At 47.5% G+C, this 17,183-nt stretch overlaps 1 protein-coding gene across 3 annotated transcripts in view; it reads right to left on the minus strand.

Annotated features, from left to right (window-relative positions):
• The window catches only part of sema6cb (semaphorin 6Cb), a 126,488-nt gene that overhangs the window by 14,377 nt on the left and 94,928 nt on the right, over positions 1–17,183 (minus strand). For 2 of the 3 annotated variants that reach the window (XM_084471175.1, XM_084471176.1), the window contains 5 exons: positions 15,961–16,098; positions 11,305–11,382; positions 4,446–4,504; positions 3,910–3,963; positions 216–371 (listed from right to left, as the gene is read on the minus strand). In XM_084471175.1, coding sequence (XP_084327301.1) covers positions 216–371; positions 3,910–3,963; positions 4,446–4,504; positions 11,305–11,382; positions 15,961–16,098 — 485 coding nt within the window. The remainder of the gene's footprint in view (positions 1–215; positions 372–3,909; positions 3,964–4,445; positions 4,505–11,304; positions 11,383–15,960; positions 16,099–17,183) is intronic. The other variant, XM_084471177.1, reaches the window with a different exon arrangement.

Here is a 17,183-nt window from a genome sequence, read left to right on the forward strand (position 1 = left end):
TTCTAGGACGCATGCTCCAAACAGGCCGCTGTCTCATGTAGGGGAGACCAGGTTCTAACCTATATCCACGACCCAAACGGGGCCAACAGGCAGTTAGTAGTCATGGTTACGAGTGCACGGTTAATCGCTCGGGAGCCCCCCAACCCCCCCCCCCCAGTGCAATGCGCCGCAAGTCTGTTTAGTTTGGTTAGGAGAGATAACCCCGCCCCCCTTACCCTCCATCTCCACACTGATTGGCTCCGAGTCAGGTGACCCCTGTTGCCCTACGAGGGCAGGGCCATCGGGACCTGTGCCTCTTTCGGGGTCACCTGCCTCCTTTGGCAGTGCAGGCCCGCCATTGGTTGTGCTGGCGGTTGCGGGTGTGGTCTTCCCTGTGATTGTGGCGAAGGTGGGAGGAGGAGGAGGAGGAGGAGGAGGAGGAGGTGAAGGAGGAGGGAGGGAGGGAAGGGAAGGGAGGGTGACAGGGTGAGTGGTTAGAGAGATGAGAAATGTGAATAGCCCACAGAACATGTTGGTCCCGGTAAAGGTACGGCCTCCCAGAAGAGGAGGCTCAGAGGAAGAGCCCCTGAAAGGACACCGAGGTCACCCTTATGCTAATCGCTTTATATCAAGACCCCAGATAAGCCCCGCCCACTTCCTGTCAATGGACCAGATATGGAAATAGCCGTCCAATCAACACAGACCTGTTCTTCTGAGCATGCTAATGAAACTGTATTTTCTTGGTATATACACATGTAAATGGTGGTTATTGTTAATTTCACAATGCTTAGACATTTTGTTAATTACTGAGTGATGTACTGGTTCAATGTGTGAAACACTGTAGTGTTTGGTAGTAATTATGGGCATTTACCTGATGTACTAAACATCAAGTCAGAGTGATTGATCACAGTACCAATGTGAAACTTGCCATGCATATTATGTGTGGCAAAGTTAACCTTGCATGGTGAATAATAACCCTCCACATTTCCCCTAGCTACCTCAGAAAAATAACAGGGCAATTATTGTCTGTACAAACCAAGCATTATCAAAGCATTATCTACACCTGGAACGCCACTCACCAGACGTTATCTAACACAGATAGATACTATTGTTAACAATCCGCTCAACATACAAAAAAAAAGCCTCTCCAATTCCTTCCATTAAAATATAAAAAGTTAAGTATATATGTTTTTCCCTCAAGCAGACACAAAAATAGACTCAGGCACAACGCTGGCCGCCCGACAGGGCTTCATATGAGTATGCTGCTGGGTGTTAGATTGCAGGTGGTTATTTGTCATTTAACCAATCAGAAACCATTTAACCCCCAGGGCTCCAGACTCCGAATCGTAGCTCTGGTCTAGTTGAATAAAACTCTGTAATCGCTACAGTATGTATGACATACAAACACCACTGTTCTCCGGTACAAGTCTGGCTCCACATCCACTGTCCTTTGAACTCCTACATGGTGAAGCCACCCCATTGTCTCTTTGCCTCTCCCTCCTCCATGAGCATCGGAGATGAGCTGTAACCCTCCACCTCCTCCGCCCCCTCACTCACGCCTTTTTAATAGACAAAACGTTCCCCGCTTGAGTCAGAGTGGACAACAGAAAACACCATGTTGACCAAAGAGGAAAAAAACAAAAGCAACTTCTCGTTTTTTTTTTGATCTGCACATTTGAAGGACAAAACCCGGGGCCCCCCTGCTGGGCGAGCGCTGGCTCCACGCTCACGTAATCACACGCCACATTTTGGCCGACTAGACGGCAAGTCACACAGAGTAGTTGTGGCTTTAATCCTCCATCAAGTGCCTGTCCTTGAGATCTGGTGTGTGTGTGTGTGCGTATGTGTGCGTGCGTGTGTGTGTGTGTGTGTACACGTAGGTCCGGCGCTCCTGAGCTAACAGGCCAGCCATGACGCTAACATACTGCAAAATGTCCGCCCAGCCAGGACCAGTGGGGGGGTGGGGGTGGCTGTTCTCATGTGCCTGTACTCGTTCTTGCACTCCCTGTGCCAGTTGACAGCTTTCGCTTTGAATAAGATGCCCTGTCAGAGCGCCATCTGTGCCAAGCAAATTAAAGCGGCACCCGAGGGAGCGCCAGCGATGGCGCACTGGACGCTAGCCCGAGGGCTGCGTTATTAGTTCCATTTTTCACCAATGGTGCGAGCGTGTGCGTGCGGCACACCCTCGCTTACTGTTGAGAGAATTAGAACGGGAGAAAAGGCCCGTTTCACAACAGAGAATGGTTTGATTTGGGCACCGGACCCGTGGCCTTCTCTCCCTTTCTCCCTCTGTCGCTCTGCGTGGAGTCCTGATTGGCTGGGGCATTGGGGTAAAGGAGGAACAAAGGGAGAGAGAGAAGAGACATGCCCCTGGGCTGTGGAGCGGGGAACCCTGTGCGTCGACAGCTTTGTTCTGCATATGGGCTGTGTTATTGTGTGCGAAAGCTGATAATTGATCCTCCCCGCGCACGGCTCGGAGGGCTTTTGTGAAATGCTGCTCGAAAAAACAACAACAAAAAAAAAAAAACACCTCCCCGCCTCTCCCCCACTGTTTATTTCAACAAAAGTTGAAATAAACAAAAAAAACAAAGCAAACACAAAAGGCCCTTCTGTGTGGAGCTTCAAAAGGTGTGTAGAACTGACGGCTGCCGGGGGGCCCCAAAGGGGTTAACCACCAGGGGGCGCTCATCAAAACCTCTTTGCTACCCTCTGGGTCCTCTTCCCTCCAGCAGGCAGACCGACTGCAGCGTTCCCACAGATGCATTCTGGGAGGTGAGGTGTGGGGCTAAGCCTCTGGCAGACACACACACACACACACACACACACACAGAGAGAACAAGAGACAGAGAGAGAGTGTAAGAGATGGAGGAGAGAGAGAGAGAGAGAGAGAGAGAGAGAGAGAGAGAGAGAGAGAGAGAGAGAGAGAGAGAGAGAGAGAGAGAGAGCACTGAAAGGATGGATCTAGAAAGCCGTAATGGCTGCCATCTCTTGCCGCTGATACTAATCACTGGCCTGGATATACCGCCATCATTACCTCCCCAGTGACCCAATTTGTCCGGAGACGAAGATGCCTCGACTTTCAGTCATATAAGTCTTCAAAACTTTCTCTCTCCAGTGAGCCTAAGATGTGGGGTAGTAGTAAGTCACACTATTTGACTGGCCATTTGGGCCAACATAAATCTCATGTAGATAAAAGACAGACCTTGTAGTTAGCCCTCCCAAACCCGGGAGGCCCCAGTACCAGATAGTTGCCCAGAACCAAGTACCTACAGAGCAGCTACCAGCCTCATTCAGGCAAAAAGAAAGCCTGATCTCCCGCTATTCTTCGTCAACAAAACATTATCAAAGACCTCACCAAAGATTTTTTGCTTTTTTTGGCACAAGACAGTTGACTTTCCCCCCTGCTGCATGAGAGAGCCCCCTCCTCGAGCCAGAAGAGGCTGTACCGTGTCCAATGGATCGGGGGGGGGGTAGTAGTGGTGTGTTGAAGGGTAAAGGTAATGGGACAAGGCCTGATAGGGGGTGCTGAATCCACGGTACGGGGAGTTAGGCGGCTCAGCGAGTGTAGCATCGTGTCGGCCCCATGGAGAGAAGGATGCCGTTTGCAAAGCAGCTGGATACTGGAGATGAGGGTTACCAGCGCCAGGACCGAATGATCACACACACACACACGCATAGATACCAGAGAAGATAACCTCAGGTGTCACAGCCCTGATGGAACTTTTGGGGGAGGGGAGGGGGGAGTGTACAGACTCCTGGAAGGCTTCTCTAACCAGTTGGGAGAGCCCCGCTAGGTTCAAAAGCTTGTTCCACCAGCTTTAGCCAGAACAGTAAAGGCTTATGGTCCTCAGGGCTAACCGGCTAACCGGCAAACCGGCTAACCGGCCGGTTGTGAGGGGGAGCTAGCTTGTTATCGAGGGATCTACTGACCATACGCCGAGTCCGCCGCCACCGTGTTCTGCTTGCGTGTCGTCGCCAGGACATCTATGGGGGGGGGGGGGTAGAAAATGAGAAAAAGAAAAATGGATTAGCAAAATTATTTTCATCAGGGCCCTCGTCACATGTACTCCCCCTAGTGGTTACAGCCCTTATAGATGAGAGCCCAGACATGCAGATGGGCAGAGGAGCGAGATGCAGAGCCATTAATAAACATATAGGGCAGAGCCGGAGCACAGCACATGCCGGGTGGCGTTCAGGAAACAAACGAGCTTCCGAGACCTCGCTTTCCTTCAATTAGTCTCCGTGTGGGGGCCGGGAATAACAAGGCGCCCGCAAACGCTTTATCACGCCGACGCCCCCGGCCCCAGACGTCTCTTCCTTTGAACGGCATCACACGGCACTACGTTATGGACAATGGCGGGGGAAAACATCGCTGCCACGATTGGTTAAAGAGATTAACGCGGGGCTGAACTCAGGAGGCGGAGATAAATGGGAAAAAAAAAAAAAATGGTCTTCTCAGGACGTACCGTGGCAGTTCTCAGGATACTGTGGCTGGCTGTTTTCCACGTCCTGTTCAAATCCGCCCCTAGAGAGAGAGGGAGCGATGTAGACAGAGAGATGTTGTCGGGGAATTTTCCTACATACATTATGCATTTCACTGTTTTTACCAACAGCATAGTCATTGAGGTGAGAACACCGACACTTTGCTGTAACAACGTGGTTGATTGCGTAGATTCCCTGGAAACACAAACCAAGTGCGGCGTACGGAACACCTACAAAATTCAGAAATCATAGACCCCGGGGTCGAAAAATCACCGGGTTCCCGACACCAGGCCTATGATTGCTGACTCAATCTCTATGAACGCTGACGACGGTAGTCTGTCGGCTCAGTGCATTAGACGTAGCCTCTGAGTAATGCGCGCAGGGCCATGTGGTGGGCAGGTGAGGGAAGAGCCAGCGGCCCATTAGTTCCAGTGGCAGAACCTCCAGCCTGGTGATAAACCTCCCACCACGCGCAGACGGCCACGGGCACAATTAAAGAAATGCATTAGGGCCAGGAATAGACCTATCAGGAGTGGGCTAGGGGACACATCATGTGTCCGCACACGCATGGACACCCACGGCTTTCACGAGACAAACTCACTTATTGACTTCAAACACCCACCACCGGCACAGAGTAATGATAAAACATACAGACGCCAGCGCAATAAATAGTGTGATCGACACTTTTGTAGACACACACACCAAGAGCAAGTCACACATAAGTCACACATATGTGCCAGACACATAGGGTGCCTTTGCAGGACTGTGCGTGTGTGTGAGTGTGTAGAGTCATGTGTGTGTGTGAGTCTGTGTGAGCATCTGTTTGAGTATAGTATCTGTGTGCATGTGTATAGTCGTGTTTATGTGTGTGGGTGTGTGTAGTCATCTGTATGTGTTTGTGTGAGTATTCATGGGTGTGTGTAGTCATCTGTATGTGTCTTTGTGTTTGTGTATGTGTGAGTCAAGTCATTTGTGTGTGTGTGTGTGTGTGTGTAGTCATCTGTGCGTTTGTGTGTAGTCGTGTGTGTGTGTGTGTGTGTGTGTGTGTGTGTGTGTGTGTGTGTGTGTGTGTGTGTGTGTGTGTGTGTGCATAGAGCAGGGAAGCAGTTAGATTGCCAGCGGAACCAGCTGGGGGGGGGGGGGGGGGGGGGGGGGGTTGAGATGCAACTGGATCTGTTAAAGCGGCAGCTGGTGGGTTTAAAGGTGGCTGCGCGTGTTTATCTCTGTGTATTTGTGTTTGTTTGTGCATATTTATGTGTACGTGTGTTTGTGTACTAAACAAGACTTTTCATACATTTAATGAAACACCATGGGGTCTGGTTTGCACTGCTCTCTAACTACACATGTTACGATATTTCACGATGTATTTCAGCATTTATACAATCAATTATACATAAAGCCTACACACCATTGCATAGGCAACCATGCATAGGCAACAGCACTGCACATGTAAGTCATTAAGATCTTTGGCCTTGTTTTGATTACTTATTGTTTATTTAATTCCCCCAACACTCTGTGACTGTCTTTTGGAGATGAATAAAATATGGTTTTGTAAAATAAAATGCCTTGTGCATGGTAAATAGAGAGCCGCGTTTAATAATGCATGCCGGCCACTCAAAACCCATTCATATATGCAACATCAGCTGGTCGACACTCGCTAGGAGTGACTCATGAACACTTTACCCAGACGGAGATGGGGTAAAGTGAACCAGCAACCCGTCGATTGCAAGGCATTCCTGTCGTGACCTGTGAAGGGGCCAACTCCACCACTCAACACGGACGTTCCCAACACAGAGGTTTAGACCCCCGGCGCCCCAGCCTGTCTCTGCCAGGCCTGAGTTGAACATTTGTGGTACTTTTTCTGGTTCAGTGATGTCAAGAGCGGTTGAGCTGCCTGCAAAACATCCCTATCGCACAGGACCACAGCAGCCCCTGACAATCGGTGCAGACATCGCTGTTCGAAACATGTTTGATACTATACCCCATGCGTACACACACACACACCCAGACACACAGAAACACCTCTGGGAATCCAATATGTACAAGACAGATATATTCACATTCATCCACAGCCGTTTGATTAAACATTGTTCACCTAAAAAAAAAAAAACCTACGTGATTACATTCGTATTCAAGAATTGACAGGAACCGAACGTGGACACACATAAACAACATTCATAAGCTACACCTTTAGGAGTAACAGACAGATGTGCACGCATGGATCTCACAACACCATGTCTACACTTGAAATCACGGGAATCACATGCAAGCATGCACACTAATCGAACATTGAGACACACACGCACACACACACACACACACACACACACACACACACACACACACACACACACACACACACACACACACACACACACACACACACACACACACACACACACACACACACACACACACACACACACACACACCAGATCCCCACCAGGGCCTGTCAGAGTGAGGGTATGGGAAGCAATATGTCTGTCTGGCTGCTGTGGGTGCTCCGTGCCACTGTGGAGCCTCACCGCCGGCCATCAAACTAACTCACTCTTCCCTGTCTGTCTGAGCCCGGGTCAGTCTGATGTCACTGTGCAGAGGGCAGCAGCAGCCTTCACTTCACTTTAGAGTTATTCATAGATTTTTCTTTCTTCCCTTTCTCTTTTTTTCTTTTTACAACTCAAGAGACGTCAAAAAATCTGCCTTGGTCGCGGCGGTCTCCACGGTGATGTACAGCCGGAGAGACGGGCTTTGAGCATCTGCAGTCGACCAGAGAGTGAGTGTAGCGGCTTCTGTACAACTCTTTTTAACATCCGAGGGGTTTCATCCTACACAATCCTATTACGCTAACTCTCCCTTTGTCCACCACTGGCAGTGGGTCGGGGAGCCAATCGTTAACGCAGCGCCGACAGATGCTACGCAATCTATAAGAGGGGGGGAATGAATGGACACGGGAGAGGAGTGGAGGAGAGAAGAAGAAGAGGGAACTTGTTATACAAACAGAGGGAAGAAACAAAGACCCAAAGTAAGAAGAACGGGATGGAAGGAGAAGGAGGATGGATGTGATGCATTCACAGAGGTGTATTGATTGGCCTTTTGCCTCCTTGCGTACGCGCATACACACACACACACACACCCATACCCACACCGACTACGAGGAACAGGCTTTAAAGTACACACACTATGGATTAAAGTACACACACACACACACACACACACACACACACACACACGCACACGCACACGCACACACACACACACACAAGGTAAAATTGATTCAAGTGAGACAAGGCTGCTTCTTTCCAGGCTTCTTTTTCTGGCACGATGGAGAAAAGAACAAGACATTATCGACAATCAACCCACCTCCAGACCCACCACTAACCCCACCTCCTAACCCTGCCCTAAGCTCACCACTAATCTACCACTAAACAGTACACCACTAAACCTTCACCAATAACACCACCACTAATCAAACTCATAACCCACAACTAACCTAACTAATAACCACAGAACTAAACACGCCACTAACTCTACTATTAACCACAGAACTAAACCCATCACTAACCCCCATAAATAACCACAGAACTAAACACACCACTATCCCTATTAACCACAGAACTAAACCCATCAGTAACCCCACTAATAATCACAGAACTAAATCCACTGCTAACTACTATCCAATCCAATCCAACTTTATTTGTTAAGCCCTTTAAAACAACCACTGTTGACCAAAGTGCTTTACAGAGAATAAGTGAAAGCATCACAAATACAAGACAGACAAATACAAGATCTGCTGGGGCAGATTGTTCCAGAGTTTTGGAGCCACAACCGCAAAAGCATGATCCCCTCTGAGCTTTCGTGTAGTTCTGGGCACATTCAGGTGCAGCTGATCGGCTGACCTGAAAGAGTGTGTGGGTGTGTAGGGGTGTAGAAGCTCAGAGAGGTACAGCGGGGCAAGGGCATTAAGGGATTTAAAAGTAAATAAAATAATTTTAAACTGAATCCTAAAATTTATGGGCAGCCAGTGAGGCTAAGATGGGGGAAATGTGGTCAAATTTGCGTGTGCCGGTTAGAAGGTGTGCAGCAGCATTCTGTACCATCTGGAGGTGGGAGATGGACGACGCACTGACCCCTACATAAAGTGCGTTACAGTAATCCAGCCAAGTGGTAACAAAGGCATGAATTACAATCTCAAACTGTTGCCTTGATAAAATCAGCTTTATTTTGGCCAGCTGCCTTAAATGATAAAAATTTGATCTGACCACCGCCTTGATCTGGCTGTCAAGCTTGAGGTCCACATCCATTTTTACACCTAAGTTGGTAATGATAGGTTTAATATGCTGGGCCAAAGGGCCCAAATCCAGAAGGGGTGTTTCAGAAGAGCCACCAAAAATCATCACTTCAGTTTTCTTCTCATTAAAATTTAAAAAGTTCAGGGCCATCCGGGCCTTTATGTCATCAAGACATTTAACTAAGGCAGTGGTTGTGTAACATTCTTTTTTCTTAAGAGGGATGTAGATTTGACTGTCAACTGCATAAAAATGGTACTGAATCCCATGCTTCCTAAGTATGGTGCCAAGCGGAAGCAAGTAGAGAGAGAAGAGAAGAGGGCCTAGGACCGAGCCCTGCGGGACACCACACGAGAGAGGAGCAGAGGAGGACACAGAACCACCAAGGCTGACACAGAAGGTTCTATCTGCCAAGTATGACCTGAACCACTCCAGTGCTGTGCCCCTGATGCCAACCCACTGTTCCATGCGAGAGATCGGGACCCCATGGTCCACTGTATCAAATGCAGCAGTTAAGTCTAAAAGTACAACAATAACACGGTCACCAGAGTCTGTAGCTAAAAATATGTAATTGAAGACTCTTAAAAGAGCTGATTCTGTGCTGTGCAGGGATTTAAAACCAGATTGGAAAACCTCCAGAATACTATAATTTTTCAGAAAGGACATTAACTGACAGTCAACTATCTTCTCAAGGATTTTTGAGAGAAATTGGAGTTTAGAGATTTGAAATCTGAAATTTGCGAGAGCTGCAGGATCTAGTCCAGGTTGTTTAATTAATGGTTGCACCACTGCATGTTTAAAATTATCAGGGACCACACCTGTACACAGACTGCTATTAATAATTGTGAGAAGAGAAATTCCAACAGTGGTGAAAACCTCTTTGAATGGTCGAGGACTGGATCATTTGGAGAACCTGAGGGCCTCAACTAGCTAACAATCTCCTATAAACAGGACAGAGTCACAGGCTCAAACTGGTCAAAGACAGTGGAGCAGGTGAAGGAGATTGAGGGGTCATAGGTAGATCGTGAGATGAGGGCAGAAGAAACCTTGTCAATAAAAAAGTGCAGAAAGTTTTCAGCAGGGGAGGCTTCCGTACAGACATTTTTGGCATTGAGAACTGAGTCAATGGTTTTAAACAAAACACGTGGTTTATGACAATTTGACAGGATAATACTAGACAAATGTTCCCTTTTAGCACTTTTCACTGTTGTGTGATACTGACGCCACCAGTCCCTTAAGATTTGAAAAGACACTTGTAGTTTGTCCTTTTTCCACTTGCGCTCGGCTTTACGGCATTCACGTCTGACAGCACGAGTAGTGTCATTTAGCCAGGGCTCAGATTTAGTTTTTGGTTGCTTGGTTTTTAAAGGAGCCACCATGTCTAAAGCAGTCTGGCAGGCGGAGTGAAACCATGAGCTAAGCTCCTCAGTACTGCTCACAGAATCTGGAATGACGGAGTTGTGATTGAAAGCGGCCGAAAACCGAGCAGCAGTGGAAGGGTTAATGATGCGACAGCGCCGAGCAGCAACGGCAGCTTCAACAGTATTTCAGGCAAAAGCAACCTCAAATAATACAGGCATATGATCCGAAATCATTGCTTCACAAATCTCTAGGTTAAGGTTAAGGTTAACAGATAGCCCATACGATACGACAAGATCAAGTGTGTGTCCAGGTTCTTGTGTGGGTCCAGACACATACTGCACAAGATTAAAAGAGTCAATGAGGTTAAGAAAGGCCTTTGCCATTGGTTTATCAGGACAGCTCACATGAACATTAAAGTCACCCACAATAAGGACACAATCATATTTAGGCATGATTTCAGCCAGTAAATCAGAAAATTAATTCAAAAAGTATTTGTTGTATTTAGGAGGACGATAGATCACAGCGCACAATACGGTGGGAGAGCGACCCAGTTCAAATAAACTCTGTTTTCGATCACAGAACTTAACCATTCACTAACCCAACTAAGTACCACAAAACTAAACCTACAACTAACTCTACCATCAACCACAGAACTAAACCCACCACTAACCCCCATTAATAACCACTGAATTAAACCCACCACTAACCCCAATGACCACAGAAGCAAACCCCCCATTCAGACACCGACTAATTAGACATGCATGTGCTCACTCGCAACTCATGTCCGAACAAGATTGATGCAGGGTGGCTGATCTCTGGTCCGGGTGTGGTAGTGCGAAGGCACGGTGTTTTCATGGAAATCTGTATTCATCATGTAGACAAGGCGGCCGGGCCCAGCTTTGGATTGGCTATCGATTCCTCGGAACGGGCACCGAGGTGAGGAACTCTCCCCCCGTCCGTCAGAGCCCAACGCTGCGACTCCATCAGACCGCCGGTTGGATATGAATTGTTCTCATATTTGTTCTCTGAGCGCTTTGAATAGTAGGCCCTATTACACAGAGTCAAGGTTGATTTTGCCCTTGAATTTTCCATTAGAAACAAACAGCGCGAACGGACGAGGTTTGCTGGGTAATTCTATTAGCCGTCATATTTTCATTAGCAGGAGTGCATCATGGGTGGACGTGCGCGGACGTACTTGATTCCCGGTGAGACGGTGGCGCAGCTGCCCGACCTCAGCCACACACAGTAGGGGTCCCGGGAGGAGAGACAGCTCCTGCAAAACACACACAGAAAGGGCGACAGTCCGTCAGAAAGTCAGACGGTTCGTCCAGACAGCCGGTATGAATGTAAGTAACGCTGTCAGACGATAAGACGGTTAGTCAGACCGACCTGAGTCTGTTCCACGAGACAGACATATACTAAACCAGGCTAAGTGCTGTCAGCAGTGTGTGTGTGTGTGTGTGTGTGTGTGTTTGTGTGTGTAGTGCCAGTACTGAGCAGATGCTAGCGGGGTGGGGGGGGAGGGGGGGGGGGGTGGAGGGGGAGGGGGGGGGAGGGAGACAATGCTAGCGACCTAACTGTCAGGGGAGCTAGGGAGAAATGCGGCGGGCCTTTGCCACGACTGCAGATGGAGCAGCAGGGTGAAGACTAAGCAAAAGACGTGATGAAGCATCCCGCTTTCTCTCTCGGGAACGTAAGATCTTTGGATGAGGAGTGCCTGTGACACACTGCCGTACCTCCGCCTGCCGAGTGACGCAGGAAGCGTTCACACTAAATCACCCTGGAATCCTTGGGTCAGACGAATACAGAGAGGTCTAGACATTCATTGTCTCTGAATGTATATAATATATTATATTATTGGGGGTCAAGCAGCGAAGCTGCGAGACAACCATTGTTATTCTACGTTTTCCTATTATTATTTTCCTGCCATGGGAGTTTGACCTCTACCATGGGACATTTGACCTCTAGGGGGGCGTTGTTAGCAGCAAGTCTATTCCAGCCCTTAGAAAGCAACTTCAATGTATTTTCATTATGATAACCATTTGCCAATAGCTTTCATTGTAAGTGAAATAACAGAGACAGTCACCGTGCAGCCACCTTACGATTATGTCTGTCCGCCTAAATTAGTTTATGGAGTCCTATTCTGCTTGGCCCCCTCATTGCTGCTCGCAGCTATATTATTATTATTATTATTATTATTATTATATATAATAATAATACCTAAACCTCATAATAACAAAAGGTATCCACAAATACTAAAATGCTTCTGAAAAGAATTGTTAGTATTAAGTATGAAACTAATTTAACATGGGACACAACTTTTTACATGCTTATTATTAAATAAGTATTGAAAAAGAGATGGAAATTGTACAGCCATGAAATTATTATGTTGAACATCAAACACTATAAAGGTAAAAATATTATTCCAGGGCATTTCAAATGAACATACTGTGGTTTTATGAGACACTTTTCCAGCTATCAAATATATGAAGGTATTTTGGCACGGCCTTCTCAGGCCCATCCATATCATCTTACAGACACACACTGGCTCTGGACACCTTCTAAAGCTGGGTCCTGCAGGGTTCTGGAACCCGGTGCGCTGGCAGACAGAACTACACTGACACATCAGTGGGAGGCGGGCCTCCCCGCTGGGCCACTCCGAGATATGCACTTTAGAACAGTACGAAAAAACAACTGGCTTAGCTTTGTTTGTGTGCATGTGTGCGTGTGTGTGTGAGTGGGGCTCCAAAAGCCCTGGGCCATAACTTGCCGTTGTCACATCTGCAACATGCTGGGCATAGCATGGCGCCAAAAATTATGGGATATCAAATAACCCATTTCTAGTTCATTAAGCGAGAGGACGGCTTGAGGATTGTAGACAGCCCCAGGATTAGCCAGACAACCCAGACAGGCAGCCACGGAGCACTGAGGATCACCAGAGGAGATAAGACTCATGGTGTTGTCATGGTGAAAGTACCCGGATAGCATCGCCAAGGACACCAAAGGATAGGAGTCATATAAAGAAGTAGCTCATGTCAACTGTCAACAGAGTGAGAAAAGATAGATATCAAAATACAATTCCCGTATTCCAAGAGGGTATGAAGTCCCTTGTTGATGAGGGGCGCTGGGCTTAGAAAATATCTTCTTTCGGCGCCTGAATGCATTCATCAAAATTCTCACTTCCCGGAGTCGTGCAAAACACTGCGCTTTCTGAAACCTTATATTGATAGCGGTGCCTCAAGTTAAAAAATAATTTAAAAAAATAAGCTTTCGCTTCAAAGCTGAGGTTCCTCAAATCGTGGCCTGGGGGCCAAATCTGGCACACGGGAAACTTTCATCTGGCACACAACACTTTACTATCAAAGATGATACGTTTGGTTCCTTTCACGTAAAACAGATGTGTGTATGAAAATAGAGACGGTACAATCGATGAATAAGCAGAATAAGCAGCCCCCTTTTAGCACACAGCATGCTGTTTGAAATTGCCCGTGTGTAGGCAGCCTCATGCCATTTATTCTGATGATGGCACTGCTGCTTTTAGCTAGCGACCATTAAGACAGAGCATTAGCTGCTCCAGGTTGTAGCTGATTGTACTCCGCACTGAATAATTGGACCCTTGTATTTTTCTTAGCTGGTTCACAAAATGTAACAGCTCGTTGTCATCACAAAATCTGCTTGGCTAAAAGCGAAAGCCTGTTCTCAGTGTGTGCCCTATGTTGGAAAACAGAACACCCTACTCTCAAAAGTGCCACTTTTAAAGTCTCCCCTTTTACCAGGAACACTGAGGTTTTTTTGTGGCTGTCCACAAACGTCCCACGGGCGGTGCAGTTTCATGTCCGATACAATGACCAATAAATTAAAAGGGGAGTTTAACTAACGCTGGGTTCTCTGACTAGCACGCTCCGATGACATAAGTCACTTTTACAGTGGCGATATGCCAAGTCAACTCTTCATTACTGTTCCATTTAGTGATCTTATAAAAACATTCAAGGTAAATGAGACAATCATCCATAAAAGAACGGTACACTTTGAATGACCAACTTAATTAACACACATGACTAACATAACTTAAATGGGCAGTGTGTCAGACCGTGGCCTCAAGCGGTGAGGTTGAACTGATTACCGGTAAACTGACACCCTTAAACCGTCTTTTAGGATTTAGTATTTCAAATCCAATAGACGTAATATCACCCCACACCTGTAACTGCTTTATTTCATGAAACTATCACATTTCAAATCGATTTTCCTCACAAAGAACACAGTTGGACTGGCGCAATGTTTTAGCTCAATATTTCTCTGCTCATTTTGTAATAAAACTGAGGTTTTTAAGTAATGGGTCAATTTGGGAGCAACGGGTTGCATTCAGCGTGTCGAGAGATGTAAGAGGCCCTACGTCCGTCCTGTAGTAGTCTGGTGTCAGGGAACAGGAGGGGATACGATGAGGTCTGTTGGGAGAAGCATGCCAGAGGGGAGAGAGAGGGAGGGGAGTGGGGGGGGTTGTCTGAGATGAATCACAGACTTGCTGACCCCCGGGGCTACAGTAAGGTCCTCTGAAAGGGGCACGCCAGGGTAGGGAGAGCGAGCTTGAGGTAGAACAGAGCCCCAGAGAGAGGGAGAGAGAGCAAGAGAGAGCAAGAGAGAGAGAGAGAGCGAGAGCGAGAGAGAGAGAAAGAGGGTGAGGGACCGAGCGAGATAGAGGGAGAGAGAGAGAGATAGAGAGAGTGAGCGAAAGAGAGGAATTAAGGAATGGAGGAGTCATTGGAGAGGTGGACAAGGTGGATCTCATTTGGACTGTGAAGGATTGAGGGGGAGAAGAGAGGGAACACACCGGTTGACACCTGACCCTCCCCCCACTGAGGACCATTTCAACCCAGACGAGGGCCCCTAATCTGTGGATGAGGTGGGCCCCAGACCTGACTTTACCCACACGTGATAAAATATTGTTAATATGATAAAGTATTATGGGTTGTTCTCATAACCCTTACTCTGTCTTACATTTCACCACAGCTCCCTCCAGCTCCCTCTCCCCAACTCTCTCCTTCCCCCCCCCCCCCCCCGACAACTTGCGAAAACAAGAGCACCACCAGCGCTGGCTCTCAGCCAATCAGCTGCTTCCAATTTGCATGTAAAAGTCTGTTGAGTGGTTCTGGAGGCCCTGACAATGGGGGCTTAGCATGCGATGGGGGCGTATAGATTCCCCTGCGAGATGGATGATTAATCCGTTCTCTTTATTGGGATTGGGTTTGGGGGGGGGGCCTTTTGGCTATGAGGGTTTGACGGAAAAAGGGGTGAGCGGGGTGAACATTCCTCAATGCACCGAAAATAGAACATGACGCCAGCGAGCCAGTCCATTAGCTATCGCTTAAAACTGTACAGAGGCTGGGGAGACGAAGTGCTTTGCTCTCTGCTACAGATGTTAACTTCATTTGCTGTTCCTGTTTTTTTTTAATTTCATTGTTTTTATATTTGTCTTTATACAATTATAATTGACAATTATAACATGGAAACTTCTAATGATCAAGGGACGCCGTGGAAATAAACAGACCTTTCCTCCAAAAAGTAAAGGAACTTGAAAGTACCCTCACCAGTGCCTACCAGAACAAACAATAGATCTGGATCTTTACAGCATAAACAATAGAAATACTTATACTTCAAAAGCCTGCATTAACTAAAATATGCTGAAAAACAAGGTGTGATTCTAAAAAACCCAATCCAAGGATGTTCATTGGTACAGCAGCAACAACAAGAAACTGGAGGATTTCAGAACACAAACCGAGCAGCCTCTTCCACACACCAGGTATCCACCTGGAGTGTGGAACACCTCCTCAGCGGTGTTACTGATCATACTCACGTCTTGCAGGTGCTGTACTCAGAGCAGCGGCTGAGCGGCACGCGGATGACACAGCTGGAGAACGCCACAAACATGGCGTGATTGTCCCGGTCCAACTCCAGGCCCAGTACCCTGCGGTCCTCCCCACGCACGTTACACCTGGCGGCAAAACACCACACACACACACACACACACACACACACGTCACACCTAGCGACCCGCTACACCTAGCAACACAACACATGCTATACCTAATAACACGTTGCACCTAGCAACACGTTTCACGCAGTAACACAACACATGCTATACCTAATAACACGTTGCACCTAGCCAAGCGTTACATCTGGCGACCAAACAATGCACACGTTACACCAAGCCAAGCGTTACACCTAGCCAAGCGTTACACCTGGCCAAGCGTTACACCTGGCGACCAAACACACGCCTTACACCTAGCAACATGTTCTAGCAACTTAATACTTTTTAAATACACCTAGTAACCCAATACATGCCCAACACACTAAACACGTTACATATAGCCAAACGTTACACTTAGCGACACCTCACATGTTACGCCTAGCATCACGTTATTCCTTGAAACACAAGGCAGCTTACACCTAGCATAAAGTTACACCTAGCAACACGTTACAACTAGCAACACAGCACAGATTATGCCTTAAAACATGTTATGTCTAGCAATACATTACACTTGGGGTTAAACTATTAATATTTAAATAAAACCTTTTTTTCCTCAGTAATTATTTTATGGGCCATAGATCGACTCGTGGTGGGCCGGGTCTGGCCCACGGGCCACCTATTGGGGACCACTGCATTACACAATGCAACATGTTACACGCAGCAACACAAAGCACATAACTGATAGCGCCATGCACTACAGCTAGCAGCATAAACCTTCACAAGCGGCCGTGATACAGGCTGAGGGCGGTTCCGTTTTATCTGCTCGGTTGAGTTACATCATATTAAACTGGATCAACAGCGAATGGCTATCAGAGTGGGAGGACAATATGTTAAGCAGACTGTTCTGCCTGAACCGAGGTGGATGAGTTCACCGAGATAAGACTTTACAGGCTGTGGTCGAGAAGACAAACGACAGTGAGGCGCAGGCCCCTCTTGCGGGACGGGGGGCAGGCGGGGTGACAACGCCACACACCGGCCAGGGGTGTGTGTGTGTGTGTGTGTGTGTGTGTATGTGACTGACTGAGTGAGTCAGTGAGTGAATGAGTAAG

Source organism: Micromesistius poutassou (genome assembly GCF_964030765.1).
Source record: "Micromesistius poutassou genome assembly, chromosome: 8".
NCBI lineage: Eukaryota > Metazoa > Chordata > Actinopteri > Gadiformes > Gadidae > Micromesistius > Micromesistius poutassou.